Source organism: Rosa chinensis, chromosome 7 (assembly GCF_002994745.2).
Source record: "Rosa chinensis cultivar Old Blush chromosome 7, RchiOBHm-V2, whole genome shotgun sequence".
NCBI classification, from domain to species: Eukaryota; Viridiplantae; Streptophyta; class Magnoliopsida; order Rosales; family Rosaceae; genus Rosa; species Rosa chinensis.
In genome coordinates, this window is record NC_037094.1 from 48,520,313 (window position 1) to 48,546,116 (window position 25,804).

At 39.3% G+C, this 25,804-nt stretch overlaps 1 protein-coding gene and 2 pseudogenes across 15 annotated transcripts; all 3 read left to right on the forward strand.

The window, feature by feature from the left end:
- The first annotated feature begins 226 nt into the window (after positions 1–226).
- LOC112178059 lies at positions 227–2,346 on the forward strand (annotated as a pseudogene).
- Positions 2,347–14,213: 11,867 nt separating this feature from the next.
- Positions 14,214–18,309, forward strand: LOC112175763 (increased DNA methylation 1-like). 15 transcript variants are annotated; one of them, XR_005803622.1, is made up of 4 exons: positions 14,219–15,176; positions 16,542–16,611; positions 17,538–17,577; positions 17,942–18,309. XR_005803622.1 is itself a non-coding variant. In XM_024313500.2 (2 exons), the coding sequence occupies exons 1-2, from the start codon at positions 14,542–14,544 to the stop codon at positions 15,585–15,587; spliced, it is 753 nt and encodes a 250-aa protein (XP_024169268.1). In that variant the 5' UTR covers positions 14,214–14,541; the 3' UTR covers positions 15,588–18,309. The 15 variants fall into 15 exon arrangements, 3 of the variants coding, with proteins under 3 accessions (XP_024169268.1, XP_040367526.1, XP_024169269.1); XR_005803613.1 differs by having other exon boundaries at positions 14,214–15,176; positions 15,470–17,760; XR_005803611.1 differs by having other exon boundaries at positions 14,214–15,176; positions 15,470–17,577; positions 17,654–18,309.
- A 4,265-nt stretch (positions 18,310–22,574) lies between these two features.
- Positions 22,575–23,902, forward strand: LOC112179621 (annotated as a pseudogene).
- The last annotated feature ends 1,902 nt before the right edge of the window (positions 23,903–25,804 follow it).

Here is a 25,804-nt window from a genome sequence, read left to right on the forward strand (position 1 = left end):
TCAGGTCAAGGGACGCCCCGACGACTGCACCTCACGGTGTTGGCACGCTTGCGCGCTCAAAAGAGACTGCTTGCACGCTAGACTGGTTTTGGAGCCAAACATAAATATTATTTACTTCATTGAAGTCATCATACTCATTCATGCGTGGATTACGTACAATTCCATTCTTAATCTTAGGGTTGGTTATGTTTCAGATATCGATGAGTGTTAGGAAGACATTTCGTGTATGGGCCATGATATCGCTGGGCAAAAATGGAATTTCAGTGGTGGTTCTTGTCAAAATACTAATGGGGGTCATACATGCTACTCGAGTATAGATAGCGTTGCTTGTGAATTTCATGGTGGTTGGAGTGGGGCTGTATGCTCCACAACCAGACCCTACAATCTTGGTCTGTTCCATCAGCGCAACCAGCTGAGCCTTGCTGTTTTTGGTATGCTTCCTATATTCTTTAGAATTCAGTAAAATAAGTTTGTTACATGAAATCTACTTTGAACATATAAGTTAACATGGGAGTTGGTTTGATATATACAAAAAGAGGTAGAAGAATTAGTTAACTATGTACTAAAAAGGGAAAATAAAAAGTTCATATATCAAGAAAAAGGTAGGTGAATGACTAAGAAAGGGTTTCAGAAGGAGATCAACTAACAAAGTGCGGGTGAATTAAGCAAGGAGGGGGTTCTATATTATCGTTTCATGCATTCATATATTATTAATTCACTGATTTTCAGTCTAATATATGCATAAGGTAATCTGGGGTCAGGAATCAATTTTCTCTAGTAGATAACTTAAAGGACCAATTCAAAGTCTAAAGAAGAAGTTCACTATAACTATTCGCAAAAGTGCAGAACATAGCTGCTATTATTTTACAACCATTTACACTTTCATTGTTGATGTAGGACAAGAATGTGGTCTGTTAACAACCATTTTCCTTTTCATTGTTGAGGTTATTATCCGCTTCTTTATATATTTATCTTCTTCCGACTAAACCAGCCACATTCTTTTTTTGTTTGTTTTGGAATTAAACCCATAACCTTTACAACGTTGGAATTATAACTTACCAACAAGTCATAGCTCACTGGCAACCAGCCACATTCTTTTCCTACATCAATTTTACATGTCTCCCTAACTAATTTGATTGTGTTTTATATAGGTATATACCTGGGTTTTGCATTGTTGTTACTATTCATTGCTGTTCGTTATGTTTACACAGCCATAAACAAAAAGAAACACATTATCCACAAGAAAATATTTTTCACGAGAAATGGCGGCTTATTGTTAGAGCAACAATTACGGTTTGCTAAAATTAATGGTGAGAAGATCAAGCACTTCAAATCAAAAGAATTAGAGAAGTCCACTGACAATTTTAGAATAAATAGAATTCTTGGACATAGAGGTCATGGTATTGTGTATAAAAGGATATTGAAGGATGGAAGAATTGTTGCTGTAAAGAAGTCTAAACTGGTAGATGAAAGGAAGCTTGTAGAATTCATCAATGAAGTTGTCATTGTTTCATAAATCAAACACAAGAATGTAGTTAAATTGCTGGGTTGTTGTTTAGAGACTGAAGTTCCTATTGTAGTGTATGAATTCATACCTAATGGAATGCTCTTCCAGTATATCCATGAGAAGAATGAGGAATTTCCACTAACATGGAAAATGCGCTTACGTATTGCCACAAAAATTGTTAGAGCTCTTTCCTACTTACATGCTACAGCTTCATATCCCATTTATCACAGAGACATTAAGTCTAGTAACATTCTCTTAGATGAAAAATATAGAGCTAAAATTGCAGACTTTGGAACTTCTAGATCAGTTGCTATTGACCAAACTCACTTGACCACAGTTTTACATGGGATATTCGGTTACTTGGACCATGAGTACTTCCGATCAAGCAAATTTATGGAGAAAAGTGACGTGTATAGCTTCGGGGTCGTCCTTGTTGGGCTCTTAACAGGGAAGAAACCAGTTTCCATGATAAACGTGTGTTGAAACAAGAAGAAGAATACCCGAGTCTTGTTGCATGTTTCATTATATTGATGCAAGAAAATCATTTATTTGACATTGTTGATGTATAGGTTTTAAAGGAGAGTTCTAAAAAAGATATTAGAATAGTTGCTAACCTTGCAAAGAAGTGTTTGGATTTGAATGGAAGGAAGCGCCCTACAATGAAAGAGACCACAACTGAGTTGGAAGTCATCCAAATATCGAAAACGACTTCAATTATTGAACAAATTTATGAAGGTGTTGAACTTCCATGTCAAGACAGATTAAGCAAGCATGAGGGTGTTGCAATAAGTTCAATCGGCAAGGAGTCGGTTCAGTCTAGGATGAGGTTGTCGATCTGACTTTAATATTGCTTGTATTACATGTTTGATTTAATATTGTAAAGAATTATGCACCTATTTCCCTTGATCATACTCGGTCAAAATTTTCCAAGAAAGAAAATTTAACTTTCGTACATAGAGAATGAAATAGAACTAGAGTATCTTTCTATGATTTAATTGTATAAACAGACAGTAGATTGTGATAAAGTAATCTGGGGTTCACATCCAAAACCAATTGGCAATGGATGGAGTGGCCCAAACCCTTATAAACTCATAGGCAAGGTCCCATTTTTCCCATGTGAGATGGTATATATTCTCAACACGCCCCTGCACGTGTGGCGAATTTTCAAGCCATACACGTGGACAACTTTTGGATGACCTGGAGCCCGTGTGGCCGTTAGGCATGCACACGTGGGTAACCCGCTCTGATACTATGATAAAGTAATTTGGAGTTCACATCCAAAACCAATTGGTAATGGATGGAGTGGCCCAAACTCTTATAAACCCATAGGCAAGGTCCCATTTGTTGAGAATATATACATCCCACATGGGAAAAATGGGACCTTGCCTATGGGTTTATAAGAGTTTGGGCCTGTTTCAAAGCTCTGGACTTCTTTGGGCGGACAGACTTCTTACTCTCATCTTTAGATGTTTCATTGGCAGACTTTGCACTCTTAGCTAGAGGCACCGCTAAAATGACTACTTGATTGGGAAGGGATATCCCACGCGTTTCCATAATAAGTTTCGGATTCCATCGCGGTTCATGTTGGACATGATCTTCATTAGAAGCCCTTAAAGAGTTAAGGGAAACCGCTGAACACTTCAAATTCGAGTTTGAGATGAAGGATTTTGGGAGAACACAATTATGCCTCGGTCTGGAACTTGAGCATCGTGTTGATAGATGCTTAGGCATTTTGACAAGGTCAAACCAATGATAACCCACACGGGCATTTTTGAACACGTCGTGCTGATAACGTGTTTAAGAAAAATGGGACCTTGCCTATGAGTTTATAAGGGTTTAGGCCACTCCATCCATTGCCAATTGGTTTTGGATGTGAACCCCAGATTACTTTATCAGATTGGACACAATGGCATAATAGTCAATGCGGCACAATCCATACGTGAATGGAAGAGACAAGTGTGCACTCAAAATCATATACCTAAACCAATCATATCGGACAAACAAAATAAAATACTGATAAATAGCGACAAGTGTGGATCCTTTGACCATTTACCTTAATTCTAGGGACTCTTTTCCCCCTTACACTACCAACTTATTTTTTTCTCACTTACCCATAAAGACTCTAAAAAGGTCTTCTTTAATACCCAATTAAGTTTTTTTTTTTTTTCTAAGACTATTTTGCCCTCACCTCTTTGTTATATAGAGAGAGAAAAAAAAATGAAAGAGAGAGAAGCCATAGGAGAATTTGTTGGAGTCCCGTCACCGGTCGCAGGATTCCTGTCATCGGTCGCCGGACTTCTCTGAAAACCAAGCCGGAGGTCGTCGGAGATCTCATAGGTCACCGGAGAGATTTATTGCCCTCCCAAATAAATCTTTATTGCCACCCAATAGACCTTTACTGGGTGCAAATAAAAGTTTATGAAACCTCACCGTAGGTCCCCAAAGAGGTCATTGGAGATCTCATAGGGGGTTGGAAAGGTTTATTGCCGCCCCCAATAAACCTTTCGGTCGCCAGAATGAGAACTAATCTCTCTAAAATTAGACAAATAAAACTTTGATTAAGGAAATGAATGAGGAGACTACATTAATTCAAAACATTTATTATCCTCAATAGACATTTAACAAACCTTTATTGCCCCCCACTAAACTTTTTTTTCTTCTTTTTTTTTTCTTTCCTTCTGCCCCCATTTTACCAAAAAAAATGACAACAAATTGAGAATATGCAAATCAATTCAATGGTTTGTTGATGACAATAAATCCCTCAAATTTGTCAATCAACCTCTAAATTTTTCTCAATTCGTCTATTGAAACCTAAAAGACGCTTCTGAGGAAAAAAAAAAAAAACTAAAAGACGCGGTTGCATCTCTCTCAACTCGCTCCCAGGTTGACTTAGCTCTCAGGGCCGTCCCCCACTCCAACGTCGCTGAGTCCAAGGCATCTCTCGAGCAGGCCTAGTTCAAGTCACTCTTCACAGTCTCTCCGATAAGGACATGGTTGGAACTGCGATTGGAGTGTACCACCATCCACCGATTCTCGCCCGCCACCTTCAAGCACAACGCTAGCCGCCGTCGCGCTCATCCCCTGCACTGCCTTCCTCCTCGACCTCGGCGACACTCCAGTCATCACAACCATAACCTACCTCCGCTGGCCTAAGAGTTTCGGCAGTTTGTATGGCCAGTGGAGATCGGAGTCGGTTGGGATTTGATTTTGGAGGAGGAGGGGGGAGGGGGAGAGAGAGAGAGAGAGAGAGAGAGAGAGAGAGAGAGAGAGAGAGAGAGAGAGAGAGAGAGAGAGAGAGAGAGAGAGAGAGAGAGAGAGAGAGAGAGAGAGAGAGAGAGAGGAATTTGACTTTAAATGATTTAGGATCTATTTGAGATTGCCTGTGAGGGATAGAAGAGCTTTTCAAAAATTTGAAAAGCACTTTTTTTACGAGTAGTTTTGGATATGAAGTTTCTAAGAGAATTTTCATGAAGAATGAAGTACCTTTTGAGTGAGTATTGCAACCCACTTGATTAAATTAAAGCATACAAGGCCAATCCTTCATTTTATAGTTTTATGATCTTTCCGATTCCACTTGTTAGAATGTTTGAGTCAGCTGAGTAGATCACTTCTGCAAATTTTCAGCCAAATTGATGATCGCTGTGTGTGTGTTTCAGATCATTAAGGGACGAGAGAAAGAGGGAGAGAGAGTGTGTGTGTTTCAGATCGGTGAGGAACGAGAGAGAGAGAGAGAGAGAGAGAGAGAGAGAGAGAGAGAGAGAGAGAGAGTGACAAGACCCGCCCCGGATTTCACCCCGAAATCCGGAGTGGCCCTGCGGGGCCCACCTTAGTGATAACTCTACCGAGAACTGGTCGAGTCACCCCCTAAAGTGGACTACCCAAAACAGTAACCCACAATAGATCAGAGCCAAACAAAGAAGTGCGGAAGCTATTCGTCAACTATGCCTCGAACCACATACGCCCGACCCCAACTAATAACGCCTGCAAACTGGGCATTAGAAACCGAAGGGCCCAGGGGAAAGTAAACGAAAAACGTTAGCGTGAGTGGACAAAAATAAACAAATAAAAGAGAAAAAGATTTCATACTTTCCCACATTTATTTCTTAAAAAAAATATTCCCGATGCATGCAACATTTATAAAACGTAAGTCTTTAAAACTCGGAGTCTCGTGAAAACATACCAGTCCCCGCTGGCTAAAAGAATCGGACTAGCCCCGCTAGTCAAGTAACAAATAGTAGGATATGGGGAAAGGATGTCACCATACGGGTAAAGGAGCCCCTTAGGCTCAACCTACCCTCGACTACCACTCACACATAGATTGTGTGAGGAGGAGAACTAATAACCTCGACTGCCACCCACGTGAGGAGGAGAATAAATCACCTCGACTGCCACTCACAAACACAAAGTAAGTGAGGAGGAGAATAAGCTACCTCAACTGCCACTCACAAACGCAAAGTAAGTGAGGAGGAGACCTAATCGAATGACCCGTGTATGGTGAGGAAAACATTCAAAATCCATAAAATCCGAAAGGCTTTCCCAATATCTCACGAGAAAACAAATAAGTATATTCCAATGACGTGACCCCGCACGCCAAATACTCTCAAATTCAGAACCAAACCCGGAAATTAGTACGAGCACAAATTCCTTCGGAAAAATCTCATTTCCAATAATATTCCAGAATATCTCAAAATTGACTACTAAATATAACATGTAATCCAAAAATCATCTCGGTAAAGTAAGTCGTCGGAAAAATCACGTAAATCATATTTCCAAATAATAATCATAATTAAATTCCAAAATCAATTCATATGCTCGGAAAGTGATAGTTAATTAAATAGAACGTACTTTAGTAAATAAATGCATGCATCACTTATTTAAAAACAAACAAAAGTCCACTCACAGTACTATTGGGCGACCACGCAAACGAGTTCCTTCATCTAGCCGTAGCTCACCACATTGCCCTATACACAATTATATTTCCGTAAACGGCAATCCGATAAAATAAATACGAACCTAAACGAAACCCGAAAATCCCTATCTCCATTACTTCTCAATTTCCACCTAAAACTCTTCCACAACACTACTTCCTCAATTTACATATTCCACAATGAAAACGAGGGAAATCCGACGGCCGGATTTCCCACAATTCCATCACAAAACTCCAAACTTCGGAAATTCACAAACAATTCCAAACTCCTCCAAAATTCACCAAACTTCACATACAAGCTCTACAACAATATACAATTTAATGGGCTAAAAACATAAATTAAAACACTGCCATATATGCCTCCACGCGCCGGCTGCAACCACCACCAATGGCCACCAAAATTTGGCAGCACCATCTACTCAACAAACCCAACCTCTTTCTCAACTACAACAAGTTCCAATTTTACCTGGAAGAGCTCCAATTTGGCCGGTGAAAAAATTTCCAGAAAACTCCAAGAACCCTAGAAATTGCAAATCGTTAATTCGACCTCTATACTGCAAATTGAAATGAAAGACCTTAGGGGAAATGATCTATGTCAAAAACCGAACCTTCGACGCCGGTTTGGTGGCCGGAGACGGCCAGAATCGCCGGAAATCGACAAAACTCCCAAACTGCTACAGTAACCGTAAGCTTCTCGGCGTCGAAACTGCATTTTCCGGTCGATTTACGGCGACCCACCACCACTAGCGAGTCCGGAAGGAGGAGACGAAGCTAGGGGTGGTCGCGGTTCATCCCCAGGTGGCCGGAAACGGAGGCTAGCCGGAGCTGCAGCGGAAGGAGAGAACCGGGGAAGAAGAGAGAGAAAATCGCGCGGAGAGAGAGTGAGGAAAATTTAACCCCAACAGTAACTTTTTCAAATTTATACTACTTACCATGAACAGTAACTTTAGTATTTCGCTTATAACTTTCGCATACGAGCTCCGATTTTTACGTACCACATATCCACGCGCTCGGTTTAACGTCCCCTACAACTTTCATGAAGAACATTTTCTCAAATTTTGACCCGAACAAAAAGTCAACTTTTAGGGCCACTAAAAGTACGGAAACGAAAGTAAAAGTGAAAGTAGTTGTCGTTTACCGTCCAAATGACTAGTAAACCGATGGATTCAGGTTCGGGACGTTACAGAGAGAGAGAGAGAGAGAGAGAGAGAGAGAGAGAGAGAGAGAGAGAGAGAGAGAGAGAGTGGCATAAAATATAGTTCGTTAATTAGGTTAAGGACAAAATTGACATTTTACTTTAAATTGGGTTAGTGGGAACAAAAATCTATTGTTGGGGTCAGTGAGCTAATTTTAACCTATTTTAGTGCTATGAGTCGAGGACCCTTAACATTTTTCACAACAATGGATGACTCTGAAAAATCCCGGCCAATATCCAAGGCCCAAGCTCTATATTATTGACAAGTTCAAAATATATTACTTAGAGGCTCATTAAGGCCTACTTGGAGATCGAGCAATCCTGAAGCAAATCTTGATATTCATCGATTTACTATTAATTATCAAATATTTGATAATTAAAGGATAGTGGTTTGCCCACAAAGATTGTGCAAGAGGGGAAGGCCTTGACGTGCAAGCTGCAATTATTGGAAATAATTGGTCCACATTGAAGATACACACACACACTGCAATTATTGGAAATAATTGGTCCACATTGAAGATACACACACACACACACACACACACACACACACACACACACACACACAGATCCTATCCAGAGCGAGACCTCACTCTGAAATTAAAGTGCGCTTTTAGAGTTTAGAGTCACTTTTTGGTCGCATATCTACCTCTCTGCAAAATTTCAGCCAAATTGAAGGTCGTTAAGGCATTGATAACTGCCTTAAAGCTAGTACGGTTCCGGTTAGACAGATTCAGCTAGTCCATTGGTGTAAGCGGATTAGATACCTTAAAGATCATCAATGTGGCTGAAAATTTGCAGAGATGATTTATGCATTAGCACCTAAAAACTAAATGGTCGAGATGTGGATATGAGACCGAAAAGTGACCCTAAACTCTAACCTAGCACTTTAATTTCAGAGCGAGGCCTCGCTCTGGATAAATATTAATATTATATATCAGATCCTATCTAGAGCGAGGCCTCGCTCTAAAATTAAAGTGCGCTTTTAAAGTTTAGAGTCACTTTTCGGTCGCATATCTACGTCTCGACCATTCAGTTTTTAGGTACTAATGTATAGATCATCTCTGCAAAATTTTAGCCAAATTGATGGTCGCTAAGGCATTGATAACTGCCTTAAAGCTAGTACGGTTCAGGTTAGACAGATTCAGCTCGTCCATTGGTTTAAGCGGGTTAGATACCTTAAAGATCATCAATTTAGCTGAAAATTTGCAGAGATGATTTATGCATTAGCACCTAAAAACTGAATGGTCGAGATGTGGATATGAGACCGAAAAGTGACCCTAAACTCTAACCTAGCACTTTAATTTCAGAGCAATATTAATATTATATATCAGATCCTATCCAGAGCGAGGCCTCGCTCTAAAATTAAAGTGCGCTTTTAAAGTTTAGAGTCACTTTTCGGTCGCATATCTACGTCTCGACCATTCAGTTTTTAGGTACTAATGTATAGATCATCTCTGCAAAATTTCAGCCAAATTGATGGTCGCTAAGGCATTGATAACTGCCTTAAAGCTAGTATGGTTCAAGTCGGACAGATTCAGTTCGTCTATTGGTTTAAGCGGGTTAGATACCTTAAAGATCATCAATTTGGCTGAAAATTTGCAGAGATGATCTATGCATTAGTACCTAAAAACTGAACGGTCGAGATGTGAATATGAGACCCAAAAATGACCCTAAATTCTAACCTCGCACTATAATTTCAGAGCGAGGCTTCGCTTGGGATAAATATTATATATATATATATATATATCTTCTGTAGCTTTCCTTAATTCATCCAGCGTGAGCCATCATTTATACCCCTGTTAATCACAATTAAAGGTGATTGTTTCTTACCCAAACTGTTCCACGTCCATCAACTTTAATTGCAATATGTGAATGCAGCCTTGATATTACCTTATACATAACTCGCTTAAATCTATGAACGAACTAAATTTGTCCAACCTGAACCGTACTAGCTTTAAGGCAATTATCAATACGTTAACGACCATCAATTTGGCTGAAATTTTGCAGAGATGATCTATGCATTAGTACCTAAAAACTGAACGGTCGAGATGTAGATATGCGACCAAAAAGTGACCCTAAACTCTAAAAGAGCACTTTAATTTCAGAGCGAGGCCTTGCTCTGGATAGAATTTGCATGTATGTATATATATATATATATATATATATATAGTATTTGTTTCCCAAGAGGCTATTAACGTTGCCTAGATAGAATATTGCTACGTCACATAGGCAATCTTTCATTGCCTACGATATAATATCAAGACTAATATGTGTTTTGATTGTATTTAAGGCCAATAAATTGTGGACTAAAATATAGTATTTCACTCCTATTCGAAAAGTGAATCTATAATGAGTAGCCTATATATATATATATATATATATATATATATATATATATAGGCTAAAGACGAAATACGACACACAACCTCTCAATCAACTAATCATACAGATTACCCAAAGTCCCTGCGGAGCAAACCTTCAACCTAGTTGAAACTAGCAAAGCTAGGATTACGCCATAGCAAACCAGCAAAGCTAAAGTCACTCTTTAGCAGAATCTGTGCTTTCTCCTACTTTCCGGTGATTGCTCTGCTCAGTTTACAAAACTAGTATCGATTCGGTGATGCAGAAGATCACATCCAAAGTCCTTATTCTGTTAAGGCATAGAAAAGAACCTTGTGACGAGGTTGGTGCTCTCCTCGTCCACAATGTTTGAAGAATAAGTCAGGTCAGAAACACCCCGACGATCACACCCACGGTGTTGTCACACTCATATATCATCACCAGCCAAAAGAGTCTATTTGCTAACCTAAACTTGGTCACAGCCAAACACCTCCTTTGGTCCTTGTTGGGCTCTTGCTCTTTTGCTTGTTCTTGTCACAGGTTTAGGCTTATGTGCTACTAACTTGGTCTTGGTTGACTTCCCTATCTTAAGACATACAAATGTCCTAGAATTAGGAGATGATCTGATAATAGTGGGCTGCGAAGAAGACTAAGGTTGAAGGTTAACTTGAGTCAAAGATGGTAATAAGATCACTGGTTGAGATAGAGCACATGCTACAATTGAGGGTGTTGGTACCTGCACATACCATACTAATATTTTTAATTGTCATAACAACAAATATGAGAATGATCAAATTTAGAGGTAGCATCGGATTTGGGCTTGAGTATACTCTGTTAAACAGCAAGTGTGGCTTGTGTCCCACCATTTTACCGATACTGTCCTGACTTAACCATTTGTTAGGTGTTGATTTTTAATCACAAAAGGCCTCGGTCCAAAGGGAAATGTGCCACCCATTTATAAGTTATATTATTTTGTCAATTTTTTTATGTGAGATTTTCACTCTCCAATAGGCCTTCTCACATGCAACCTAACTACTAGGTCTGCACGTACAATAAATTTCCACATTAGAAACTTGGTTAATTCACAATTCTTATGTAATTCTATTCGCACTTCGTAGACCAGAGCTAACGCATCTATTCAAGATCTCTGCCATAGTTCGTTCACTACAATCAACACATTTTTTGAAGGCCTATTTATTAGTTTCAAGCCCAATTATTCGGGTCTAAGACATGATTGGAGAGGAACTTGCTTTGATACCATGTTAAATAGCAATAAGTGCGTCCCATGACCCACTATTGTACCGATACTGTCCTGAATTAACCATATTCTTAGAGAGATTCTCTGAGCTCTACCATAGATCACTTGACATTGATATCGATTTGATGAGAATTAGGTGTTGTGAAGAACAATGTTTGTAAGGAGGAACAACATGGCAGTCTTCATGAATTTCTTGCTCTCGGTTGATAACGGTTGATATCGACTTTTTGTGTTCTTTATCTTTAGTTTGGGTTGAAGAATTTATGAACTACAGGATTCAAGTTTAAGAACTCTGGAAGAAGAATTGCTTTAACCTGTTTTATTTTCGATTCTAATGACACATTGGTATAGAAAGACAATTTTAACCTTTAAAATTCAGTCACATGCACAACACGTGCAAATTTTTAATGGATTCCAGATAGCAAACTAATAGAAGTATTTTCTAATATGAAATGTTAAGTCCAAGAATCATATTGATAACTTTCTAAGGTCAGGTATCATGTAGGAAGTCTTATAAGAATTGAGACACTATTGATGAAAAAAAATTCAAAAAATTTGATTTAATCAATGTAATAGGGAGAGTATATATTTGTTGTTGGATATAGCTACTTCCTAGTACTAAAAGTTTTTTGAAAAAAAAAAAAGAAGAAGAAGAAAAAAAAAATCGCAAATATACACGTGTCAAAGAAATTTCACAGCTGTCTAAAGATTTTCGTGGGCAACAAGAAAATGACAAGTGTAATAGAAAGAGTATACTTTTGGTAGTTTGATAGGATACTTCTTATTACCAAGGATTGAAATATCTGCGATATTTCTGAAATATCTCCTGATATCTCCATTTTTGGAGGGACCGATATATCATAGAGGGAAAATATCTTATCTTCCACCGTTTCTACAAAATTTCTCTGTTATCGTCAAATATCCCCAATATATTAGATATTTAGGATATATCACCGATAAAATGAAGAAATATATGTAAAATCTGATTTAAAAAAATAGAAAAAAATTCAGTTATTCACAGAGAATCATACATTATGGAATATGGAGGTTATATCAGGGTGTAAAATTTTAACAACGGTTTCTGGTCAGGATATGGCCAAATAAAGAGGTAAATTAACCTATTTAGCAAAAAATACATTGAAGTGAAACCTCTGAAGGTAGATTTGGGTGAAACGAAATCCTCTTAAGGCGAATCTCGATAAGAAGAAATCCCCTCGAGGCGATTCTGGGTGAGAAGTAATTCTCTAAATGCAAATCTGTGTGAGGAGAGACCTCCTCAAGGCGAATCTGGGTGAGGAGAAATTTCGTGGAGAATCTGTGTAAGGAGAAATCCTCTCAAGGCGAATCTGGATGAGGAGAAACTATGTTTCTTTAATTTCCTTAAGTTTTGACTATATTAGTTTAGGCACAGAGCGCAGTGGGACCTCAAATGAATCTCATGAAGGCAACAATCAATCTGGCTATGACGGCTGTGGATATAATTGATATGGAGAATTACACAATCAATCATCTAGTTGGATTCATCTTTATTATCTCCTTATAGGGGAAACAGTCAACAACTCTAAAGAGATCTATGACTATCATGTTCATCACTGCAATTCATACTATATCAGTCATATGCTTTGGTTTGATTATTGTACTTTCGTAGACTAATGACAGACTTTTCAACCACATAAAGTCTCTTTTTTTGTGTAGATGAAGTTGACATTTATATGTATTTATATGTAATTTAGAAAAAGATGAAGTTGAAGTTTACTCTTTTGAAAAATACATCTTTTTTAGGATATCCCCAATATTTTCGATATCTCCATTTTTCAAAGTTCTGATACAAAGATTTTTATTAGGACTAAATTTAGTTTAGTCCCCTCGAACTTTAGGGCTAAAATCAGTTTGGTCCCTGACTTTTTTTTTAATCAAGATGGTCCATGAACTTCCAATTTCCATCACCCGAGTCTAAATTTCAAAATTAACTCCAATTGTGACGTCATATGGTGAGTTGGCACCGACAAGCATGGCCCACTGTTCAGTTTTTGACTCTCAGTTTGGACAAAATGTCCAAACTACCCCTAACTTTGACTCTCACACTCGGCTCTCCCATATTCTTCTTCTTCCTCCACCAAATTCGACACCTCCACCATCCCTAGTTCAAAGCAGAACCCCATATCCACTATCTATGTTAATAATCTACTTCCAACCAAATCACAGCAAAACAAGAGCACATTATCAAAGCTACAAAACCAGAAGTAATCAACATCTTTTCTTCCCTGAGCTAGAATAGAAGCTAGAATTCTCATCAACATCAGGACTAAAATCTCTGTCAACATTTTCATCAAATTTTACCAAATTACGAGCCTTCTGATGGCACTACAACGAGGTCTTGGGCGGCGAGGAGGGAGCCAAGGAAGTTGTGGCAGCGGCGATGTGGTCCCAGTTGGCAGATTTCAGATTGGTAGAACCAGTGGTCGTGATAGGCGAGGATAAGGGAGCGAGCCTCGTCCTAGGTCTAGCAAGGGGGTAGGCGGCGGCAACGACGGTGGACATGGTTGGGTTGCCCTGACGCCCTCCCACGACTCCAGCACGCTCGAGATGAGGAAAATAGTAATCAGGGTAGTTTGGACATTTCGTCCAAACTGAGAATCAAAAACTGAACAGTGGGCCATGCTTGTCGGTGTCAACTCACCATATGATGTCACAATTGGAGTCAATTTTGAAATTTGGACTCGAGTAATGGAAATTGGAAGTGCAGGGATCATCTTGATTAAAAAAAAAAATCAGGGACCAAATTAATTTTAACCCTAAAATTTGAGGTACTAAACTAAATTTAGTCTTTTTTATTAACCCTACCTTTTGTCAGTCTTCAGTTTGCTCTATTCTTTGTTCCTCTATTCTTTGTTGTATTATTATTAATTAATTTTTTTTTTTTTGGGAACATGAAGGGGATCCTGATTTAAACGCAGTATTCGTTTCTAGTGGAGGGAGTGCCAGCTGTCATGATTTCGTGGGCAGCAAGCAGCAAAAGGCCACGTGTCAATAAGTGAGAAAGTATCCGTTGGAACCTGTTATATAAACCTGTACCTGCATTTGCTCTGTCTTCACTTTCTCTCCTCTACCTGCAAATCATTTATTTGTTTCTCTTGAATTTCTTTGTTTCTTCACTCTCTCTCTCTCTTTCTCTCTGTTCAACAAATTTCTCTTCTCTGATCAAACTTTCCGCTGAATTAAGCCCTAAGATCGAGACCCACATCGATCAAAAACCCTAATCGAGATCGACCCTAAGATCGATCAAAAACCCTAATCGAGATCGATCAATCATGAAGCGGAAGCGGGCCTTTACTATGGCATCGTCATGGTCGTCTACCGTGAAACCCTCGCGCGTTCCTGAAGAAGAATCAGTCCGGTGTTGGGAGAGCAAAACGGCGTCGTCAAACAGAACCCGACCCCAAATCCAATCCAGATCAAGAAGAGGATCGAAAACAAGAAACATCAATGATGTCTTAAAAGATGAAAGATCCAAGATTTCTGGGATCAACCGGATTTTGGGGACACCCATTCCCGTGAGGAATAACCTGACATGGAGGCTTTTGAAATCTCACATGCGAATTGAATCTTTTTACTGCACCAAGCTCCACTCCGCTCTCAATGCCATCCACGAGTGTTTCGAGCCTTCCAAAGACCCCTACACCAACAGAGACATTGCTGAGGACATTGTCTTCGACTTGGAATCCGATTCCGAGTTGAATTTGAGAGGGTTTTACACTGTGGTTTTGGAGAGGAGAGATGATGATGATGGTCATCAGGAGATGATCGGTGCCGCCACGGTGAGGATCAATAAGGGAGTTGCTGAAGTGCCACTCGTGGCGACTAGGCCTCAGTTTAGGAGACTTGGGATGTGCAGGATTTTGATGAATGAGCTCGAAAATCGGCTCATGGAATTCGGCATTGAGAGGTTAGTCTTGCCTTCTGCGCAAAGCGCACTCAATACATGGACTAGTAGTTCAATTGGGTTTTCAATTCTGACTGAGGCTGAGAAATCAGAACTCAGTGCTCATCATGACTTCTTGGATTTTAAGGACACTGTTATGTGCCATAAAATACTCTTGAAGCACCCAATAGTGTCATTGTGATGCGGTTGATTGACAAACCTCCAGTTTCCTGATACCAAGAGTCTAAGATCATTCTTTGGTCTTGTTAACCCTGTCCTCATCCCACACTAACTTTTCGTTAGTACCCGCCTTGCAGCGCCTCGTTTTGGTCACCTTCTGGGTTCCTCTTTGGCTGTTTGAGTCAAAACTCCAACTCCTCTTTTCTCAGTAGATATGAGATTTTCTTGTGTTTTTTGTTTTATTTTTATTCTTGAAATTTTAGTATTCAATAATGTCTCTGAAATTCCCCTGTTTACTTTTCTAACTTTTTATGATTTTCTGTTTTGCAGATAGTATAACCTGATATCTGCTTTGGCCGAATGTGTTCATGAATCTTTGTAGAATTAACATTCACAATGGTAGGGATGTTGCATATATGTTCCATTGAACCCATTTTTTGAACAAGAATGTGTGCAAATCCTTTTTCTCTTCCTTAGACACTCGAATTTGAGATATTTTGTGACATGCCAACGTTCATGCTTAATGCTGCATTACTTTTACATTACTTTCACAATAGAAACCTTTGTTTTCGCAAGTTGATAAGCTGTAGTTCATTTCGGCTAAATTGATGTCTATTATAGTCAATCCCTTTGTTAGTTAGAAGCAGGTGACTTGTTAAAGGTTCAATTGGTTGCAGATAGTGTAACCTGATATCTGTTTTGGCGGAATGTGTTCATGAGTCTTTGTACAATTTACATTCACAATGGTAAGGATGTTGCAAATATGTTTTACTGAACCCAGATCTTGAATAAGAATGTTTGCAAATCATTTTTATGTTCGTTAGACACTTGGATTTGAGATATTTTGTGAGATGTCAACATGCTGCATTACTTTTACATCACTTTCTGATATAGACCATTGACACAGGACTACCTTAGGTTCTGTTATTGAAAACTAGCTAGTTGGTAAGAGTTTGCTTTACATCTTATTATTCAAAACAGCACTTACTACAAAACAATAGGAACCTCTGTTTTCACAAGTTGATAAGCTGTGGTTCGTTTCGGCTAAATACATCAATCCCTTTGGTTCTTTGAGTCAAAGTCCAACTCCACTTTTCTCATTAGATGAGAGTTTTTTTTTTCTTTTTTTTCCCTTGAAAGTTTAGTACTCAATAATTGCTTTGAAATTCCTGTTACTTTTCTAACTTTTCATGATTTTGTGTTTTGCAGATAGTGTAACATGATATCTCTTTTGGCAGAATGTGATCATGAAGTCTTTGTAGAATTGACACTCACAATGGTAGGCATGTTGCGTATATGTTCCATTGAACCCATATTTTGAACAAGAATGTGAGCAAGTCCTTTTTATGTTCATTGGACACTCGGATTTGAGATATTTTGTGACATGCCACCGTTCATGCTTAATGCTGCATTACTTTCACATCATTTCTGATAGACTATTGACACAGTACTACCTTAGGTTCACTTACCAAAAGCTAGTCGGTAAGAGTCTGCTTTACATCTTAGTACTTAAAACAGCACTTACTAGAAAACAATAGAAACCTTTGTTTTCACAAATTGATAAGCTGTAGTTCGTTTCGGTTAAATAGATCAATCCCTTTGGTTCTTTGAGTCAAAAGTCCAACTCTTTTATTAGTAGATATGAGATTTTCTAGTGAATTTTAGTGTTTTTTTTTCTTGAAAGTTCAGTGCTCAATAATTCCTCTGAATTTGCCCTGTTTAGTGTTTGGACTCCTTAGTGTTTTAGATTTCCTCTTTATATAGTAAATCCAAAACAAGAAAACAAAAGGTCCATTTGGTGGATTTTACTAATGATGTTACGTGATGCTACTGACATGGTGATTGCAATCATGTATTTACTTTACCTGTTTAAGGGCATGTTCATTTGAGTAAGTGCATGCCCTTATTTCAGCGTGCACCCAGTCAAAGAAACACCAATAATGTTGCTACTGTCATCATAGGAGTATTAAGTCTGTCCATTGTAGATTTTGAGCCCTTGTTGTCATTTGTGTTGTCAGAATGTGCAAAAGTGAATTGGTAGGCGTTTTGTAAGTGACCTCTGAAAGTTAAGAAATTATTGAGTAAATAGTGATACATGAGTTCTTGAAAATCATATGTTCAAATAATGTTACCCGGGCTCCTATCTTGAGCATATTCAGTGCACCAATTCAGATATTGAGGTATATATTCTTTGTTAATCTGCAGGAATTGACTCCTAATAACTTGAAGAAAGTCAGCATCATAGGTATGTCCTGAATTTAGAATACTGTAAACTTCAGATCTTTTGGTTCCTAAGCATTCTGTCCTTTATTTTCATCGAGTTTGCCACCCGCATTTTATGAGTGAAGCTATCATGTCCAAATTTGTTGTGTAGCTTGTGAAGAGAAGGGATGTAATAATGCAGGATCATGGGAAGCAACTGCCGTTGGTTAGCTTGCCTAATTCTAGTGTTTTCTATTCTGATTGTCTTATCTTAATGTTGTGTATTAGACTCTTAGATCACTGGCTTAAATTTATTATGTTATTTGCTGAATAATTGCTAGAGTTCCTCAGTCTCAGCTTACGTTTTCTTACTGTTCTTAAACCTCTCTTGTTTTCAATCTTGACAGGATATATGAAATCCTTGTAAGCATAAGAGCCGCCTTCAAGCCTTCTAGATGTCTTGTCAAGTTATATCTCTGCTGTTGTGGAAAGGGCTTTACTGTTGAGGATTAACTTGTTTACTGTTGAGCATTAACTACTTGTAGTTATATAAGCTCTATGCGCCTTTGTGTTCCCCAAATTCTTTAACATTACGGGCATTCTTTGGATGCTACAGATGGCTTGATTCCTTGATGAATTTCAATACTGTAAATGTTTTGTTCTAGTTGAAGAGTGCAATGTAAATTTAATGGTGAGCATGGGATTGAAATGCGTTTCCCTCACACATGTATGTAGAAGGTGGAAATGAATTGATGGAAAATTATTTAGCAGACTATCAGCATGGCCTTTAGTTTTAATTTGCTTTCCAACCAGAGGAAAACTTAAGCACATTCACCAGTTACAAGCTACCAATTCTGCTTTTGCATTGTTTGTGTATATTTGTATTGGCTCTTCTGGAAAGCTACCAATTCTGCCGTAGCACAATTTCAACAGAACGGGTGCAGTGTGGAATATCAAGTTAACTGGAAAATGAAGTCTTCAGAGCTAATACTTAAAAAAAAAAAAAAAAACGCACTGGTCAAGACTCTCTCATGGGGCTTTCCTTTTCAATAAAATCAATCAGCTCACTTTCGTAGCCCGAATCTGTAAATTCTTATTTCATATCGAGTGTCGGAGCATGCTACTGGCAGCTTACAATGTTTGACTCGTACATAGCCAGCAAATCTAGCTACTGTACAATAGCAATGAGATTATGAAACAAATAACATACATGGTACATCCACAGTAGTCAATGTGCAGCCTTTCCAATTTCCCTGTAATAATGAGAAAGTTCTTCTGTTTCAAAGATCCAAATTAACTTCAAAACGAATTTGTTAACAATGGCAGCAAAACCGGATCTACAGTTCTTTAGATAGTAAACCAAGGATCCGGCTCCTCTAAATTTATTTTTGATGAAGTTTTGTGAAGTTCGTAAAATCTCAATTGTCTATATAATCGCATGGTCCTTATTAAACCACGTCAGTTAAAAGACTTCATATTCCATTTGCCTATCTTCCCATCTTCTTCCTTCTTCTCCCTTTTTGTTTGGGTTTGTTTTTTTTCCACCTCATCTTCCCCTTCTCAGTTCATGATTACCTTTACCTAATAGTTCCCATGGCCAGATTGATACAAAACAGAAGAAACTGTCACATGAAAACATTAAATTAAAAGCATATCAGGAGGTCGGGTGTTTTCTTCCCCTCAAGAAACGTGGATCACAACCGAGACAAATCTGGGATCAAAGCATCCTCCCATATTTCATATGCATATAATTTAAGAGCATGAAACTTGGATTAGATCATCAAAAAGAGAAATAGGGTTACCTAACACCCCTCGGATCCCAACAATTGACAATAAAACCATTGTTAGTCATTGCTTCCGAAGAAGAAAATCAAAGTTCACAAGTTAATTTGGAGATGAATTGAGAAACAAGGTTTCTCTTCAACCAATAAACACAGAGTTAACGGCAAAGTTATCCCAATTTTTTATTTTTTTTTGAATTTGTTTCAATGTTTAAGGAAAAAAAATGTTAAAGAAAAATGAAATGGCTCACTCTCAGACCATTAGATTACACTGGTGGTTGAGATTTTACAAACTTCACAAAACTTCATCAAAAATAACTTTAGAGGAGCCGGATCCTTGGTTCACAAAGGTCTTTCTATTTGTACCCAGCATATTTCTAAGTAGACCCGACAATAATATTTTATGTCAAATTATTCCAACTTTGTCCCTGTACAGTGAAAAAGAAATGCACCACACGTGCTGTTCCTCTGCCAACCGTCTTCGGTGGCTCTTTCCCCTCACCTCCAGCGGCATTTTCATCCTTCCTCTATGAACGAAAACCATAAGGCAAACAACTAAACTCTCCAATACCCATTTAGAACTGCAAAATTCAGCCATATGGAGAATTTCAAGCGAGAGATCAATTCAACCATTGAAGTCTCCAGTACCCGATCAGAACTGCGAAACAAAGTCATCAAACCAAAACAGGGACGTTACAATTCAAAGGCGCAAGCCAGCAATCACCTCTGGTTTTAGTCTAGGCTGTTATACACTTATTTTTGGATAGAGCTGTTATACATATGTTCCTTTATTCAACTTTCCTTTGTCTTGACGTTGAACCTTCCATTTCCCCCCGTTCTGTATTCCCATAGTTTCCTAATGCTACACTAACCCAGAGCTTTGAGTACTCTCTATATATACATAAACACTTTCAAAACCTCCCTAAGAACCTAGAACCATAAACCAGCAACACTATCTTTGATATCACTTTTAAACATGGAACCATCTACACACGCAGGGCCGACAACTGGCTTTGCGGTTGGTCGAGATCGGTGTTCATGGCGTGTTCTCCATCCCCGGTGACTTCAACTTGACCCTCTTGGACCACCTGATCACCCAGCTGGAGCTCAACCTCATAGGCTGCTGCAACTAGCTCAACGCCGAGTACTCCGCCAACGGCTACGCGAGCGCCAGGGGTGTCGGCGCTTGTGTCGTCACTTTCACGGTGGGTGGGCTCAGCGTCTTGAACGCTATCGCCGATGCTTGCAGTGAGAACTTGCCGGTGATTTGTATTGTCGGTGGGAGAGATCAATTGCGAGAGATCAATTCCTAGTCTTGTCAACGTCTTTTGAATCTGGTTGCTGGGTTTGTAACTCAAAGCAAGGGTAAAGTTGGAAAGTACATGACAATATTTTAAGTGCCATTTAGAAAGATCTTAAAACAACTACCAATTTCGTAGTAGATACATTAGTCCCATAGCCCCTAATGTCTCATCGTTATTAATAAGACCTTGGATTATTTTGTTATGGGTGCATTGATCTGGAGAACAACATTTATCTTCCATTCATTTGAGAAACTTTGCTGCTCCAACTAATATAGTGGCCCCAAGTCCCCAACTACAAACCCATTAATCAGTATATTATATGTCCTGACATTAGGTTGAAGTCCTTTTGATGATAAACTGCAAAACATTTCCCTAGCAGATTCAACTCTTCCAGCCTTACCCAAACCTTCAATAAGAATATTGTATATAATAAAATATCTATATCCAACTTCATGCCTTCCAACTCTCTAAACAGTTCCACTGCGATATCTAGTTGTTGGTAATTACATGGGCCATCGAGTAACATACCATAAGCTTGAACATTTGGAAGTTTGTTAGCCACTACTTTGCATCTTGTATTCCATGTTATATCATCCATCAACAATTAATGTATCGTTTAGAAAAACCAAAGCGAAAGAACCGAATTAGCCAAATTAGAAGGCATATGCAATATTTGCTTGTTTAATTGATCAAAAATCCGGCGCAAAGTCACAAAGGCAATTAATTTCTACAAGATGGGGAGGCTCTCCTCTCTGAGGCACAAAGTATTGCTGATCATGTGGTTGATTTTTATAAGACTTTGTATGGTCCCGGGGCTGCTCCACAAGATGTTGATGAATTTTGTCAGGTTATTCCTAGCTTAGTCTCTGCCGATGAAAACTCTACTCTGGTTTCGGTTCCTTCGGCGGATGAGATTCGGAGTGCAGTTTTCTCTATGCATCCTTCAAGCGCTCCTTGTCCGGATGGCTTTCCAGGTTCTTTTTATCAAACTTGCTGGGATATTGTGGGTCAAGATGTGATTGCTTTTGTTCAGTTCTTTTTCAAACAAAACTGGTTCTACCCAATGCAAACTCTAATTTCATTGTGCTGGTGCCGAAAGTTGAGGGGGCAAGTGCTATCTCGCAGCATCGTCCCATTGCACTTGCTAATTTTCTGTTTAAAATTATTCCAAAGATCATAGCCAGCAGATTGGGCCCTATTGCGTCTCGGATTACCTCTCCTCTGCACAAAGAGGTTAAGACGCCAACAAATGAGTTCATGGATGGAATGAGTGCATGAGGCTAAGACAAAGTATTTAGTGCACCGTAAACACTCAAAAAACTTATCCAAATTAAGCTCCGAATTAGATCCTTTACACTAGTTTGCACTAGTGTAGGATGATACCAAAAACCTTTATTGAGCGCTGGAGTTTTCAACATAGATAAGCCAATTATTATGAATTTCGATCGCCTCTAACCACTCTTATATGTGGCCAATATCTAGCTATTTGTATAATAAGTTTAGACGATGACCAAAGTGTTACTTTCACATCCATACATACCTCATCTCAATCACTGAATCTGGTACCGTCTTTCTACCATGCTACAAATATCTTGGCCCTTTGTTTTGTGATGGTTTATGCAGAAAATCAGTAATAAGCCACAAATCAGGAATGGCCAATCCCACCTTATCTGTAATCATCTCATTTCAGACCAGAAAATGAGAAAAGCTTATCTTTCCATTATAATAACCACTTAACCAGGCTAACCCGCTGAATACAATTAAACAGTCTGTGTTTTCAGTTTGCTTAGCAATGGGGTCATCACTGTGGGTTACTAGCAATCATGACAATGGGGAAAACCTTCCAGTAATTTCCACACTCTTGTTCATGGTGTTTACTCTGCTCTGGTTCTTGTGGATTTGGAAGAAACCGAATAGGAACCCTACAGCTCCATTGCCACCAGGCCCTCGTGGTCTGCCTAGTTGGATATCTTCCATTTCTTGGTGCAAACCTCCACCTAGAATTCACAGACATGGCAAGGGTTTATGGTCCAATTTACAAACTCCAACTTGGTACCAAGTTGTGCATTGTGGTGAGCTCACCTGAGCTTGTGAAGCAAGTGGTTCGTGACCATGACACAACATTTTCCAACCGTGACCCTACAATTGCTGGTCTAGTCGCTCATATGGAGCATCAGACATTGCATTTGGATCGTATGGTTCAGATTGGAGGAAGCTGAGCAAGGTGTTTGTGGGTCAGATGCTAAGCAAAATCAACCTTGATGATGGCTATGCTCTGAGAAAAGAGGAGGTGCACAAGTCGATCAGTCATATTTATCATGACAAAATTGGAACCCAAACTGATTTGGGTGAGTTTGCATTTTCCACAGTAATCAACGCAACTTTGCGTATGCTATGGGGTGCAACTCTACAAGGGACTGATTTTGGTGAAGATTATAGGAAATTGGTGGCAGAAATTGTATATCTATTTGCAAAACCAAACATTTCGGACTATTTTCCTGTGCTTGCAAGGTTTGACATACAAGGAATTGAGAGGCAAGCAAAGAAAGTTCAATCCGCGATTGACAAGATTCTAAGTCGTGCCATAGAAGAACGGATGAAGATTCTAAGTCGTGCCATAATAGGGGAATGGGTTCTGACTGAGCTGATGCAGCACCCAGAAGAAATGATAAGAGTTCAAGAAGAACTAACACAAATTGTGGGGTTGAACAACTTGGTTGAAGAGTTTCATTTGCCGAAATTACATCACTTAGATGCTGTGATCAAGGAGACATTTCGCTTGCACCCTCCAGTGCCCCTTCTAGTGCCCCGGCGTTCAAGCCAACCTACCATCATTGGTGGCTATTACATACCAAAAGGTTCCACTATTTTTCTCAATGCTTGGGCCATACAGAGAGTTCCAAGTGTTTGGGACGATCCCTTGGAATTTAGACCCCAGAGGTTCCTAAATCCAAGCAATAGCTTTGATTACCAGGGCAACAAATTTCAGTTTCTTCCATTTGGTTATGGGAGGAGAATATGTGCCGGGATTCCCTTAGCAGAGAGGATGCTGTTCTATGTGTTGGCTTCATTCTTGCATTCGTTTGATTGGAAACTGCCTAATGACAAAAAGCTTGACGTTTCAGACAAATTTGGGATTGTGACAAAGAAAAACACTCCACTTATTGCTGTACCAACACCCAGGTTATCTAATTTGGAGCTCTATGCTTAAAAACATTTGCCTCCGTGCCAATGTTAAACATGCAGCAACTTATATTAGCTATAGGTGTTTCTGGTCCAACTGTTCCCTAATCCTTAAATGTTGTGTGCTTCGATATATATTGTAAGAATCAATGTTTTAAAACGCTGAGGCGTAGGCCGAGGCGTTTTTCGGTGAGCCTCAAGAAGGCGTTTGCCTTGAGGCATAAGGCGTAAGCCTTACGTATAAAAGACCCATATTAATGTAATTATTACTCTTATATATATATATATATATATATATATATATATACACCACATTAAGAGTAACTAAGAGAACATTATTAATTATCATTCACTTGTAATAAATACTAGAATATGATTCAACAAAGTCACCAACACAAAATGAAGTAGGAGTCCTGCCCTCATAGCCTCCACCTCAATATGAAAGGCAGCTCAAGAAAAAGGGAGTGCAATAGCAGCCAAACACACACCATTGGTATCTATGATGACAACCCCAATTCCATCTTCACCAGTTTCTACGTCAAAAGCTACATCAGTGTTAAGCTTGAGTCTACCACTCGGAAGGAGTTGCCATTTAGTCTGAAGCCTGTTCTTCTTCTTCACCATAACTAGGTGGACACTATTGGTAATCAATCAGGAGCTTAGATGCCCATCCAGCAGTATTAAGAAAGTTGAAAGTCAACCCCCTCCATAACACACCAGTGCGTTCTGACCACTATGAAAGCATATAGAATAAGTCACTATATTCTTGAGGGAGAACTTCACTAAAATGCAAAACCCATGCAGAGATAGAGCATGCATGGTGAGTACGTGCTTTAAGTTTTAGTGGGCCCAGGAACCAAAATTCCTCCACCTGCTTGCAATCTTTAAAGATATGTAACTCATCTTCAGCAAAATTGTGACAAAAAAAAACAAAACAAAAAAAATAAATAAACTGGTATCTGTTTAAGGATATCTCTATCTCTATTTGTGTTTAATCCAAACTCTAGGTTACTTGACCTAGTGGTAATAGGGTTCAATTAGAAGAATCTAGAGATTCTCTTTCCTTGTATGATTCTATATCTATGCATTGTAATCCTCTATATAAATAGGCCCCTATTATCAATGAGATTACACAGCGATTATCTCTCAATTTCTGATTCCCTAAAACACGTTATCAGCACGAAGCCCTAACCCTGAAGCCCTAAATTCGTAGCCTTCAAATCCCAGAAACCGCCACCACCCACCTTGAAGGTTTCGACCCCAGGAGTCCAGAACCGGCGGCACCACCCCAAGAACCGGCCAGAAAAATACTGAACCGGCCCTCAAAAGTACCAAAAACCCCTCTGCCCGATTTAAGGCTTTTTCCTCCGCCTCTGGCATCCGTACTCCATCACCTGCAGCGCCTCAAACCCAGATTGCCGGAACCGGAAAAATAACCACCGGAACTGGCATGAAAATCGACGAACCGGCCACCAGAAGGTCATCCACGTTGAACCGCCGCCTGAAACCCCTCTGCCTCTGTCAGTCCAATCCAGAAAAAGAAACAAGCCCAGCCCAAGCAACAGATCAGCCCTAAGCCCAGAAGTAAAGGACCAGCCCACGGCCCAGAAGGAAGAAACCGGCCCGAAGCCAACCAGTCAGCCTTGCCACGTCAGCACCGATCTGCCACGTCAGCGCCGCACTGCCACGTCAGCTCCGCACTGCCACGTCAGCTCCGATCTGCCACGTCAGCACCTCAAGTCAACACTTTTCCGACCACTTTCCGAGGACATTTTTCCGGCCAACTTTTCTGTCAAGTTTTCCGGCCATTTTTTTTTTAAAGTAATTTTTTCTAAAAGTTTCCGTTTTTGAAGTTTTTTTTAATTTCTTCTTCTTTTCTCGGGGACTTCCAACATCCCTTCTTCTACCCCCCTTTCTTCTTCATAGGGGAGACCAAAAGCCGAACTGTGGGGGTTCGTGCTCACTCCAAGCTTGGAGCTTGTAGAGTCCTCCAAACTTAGAG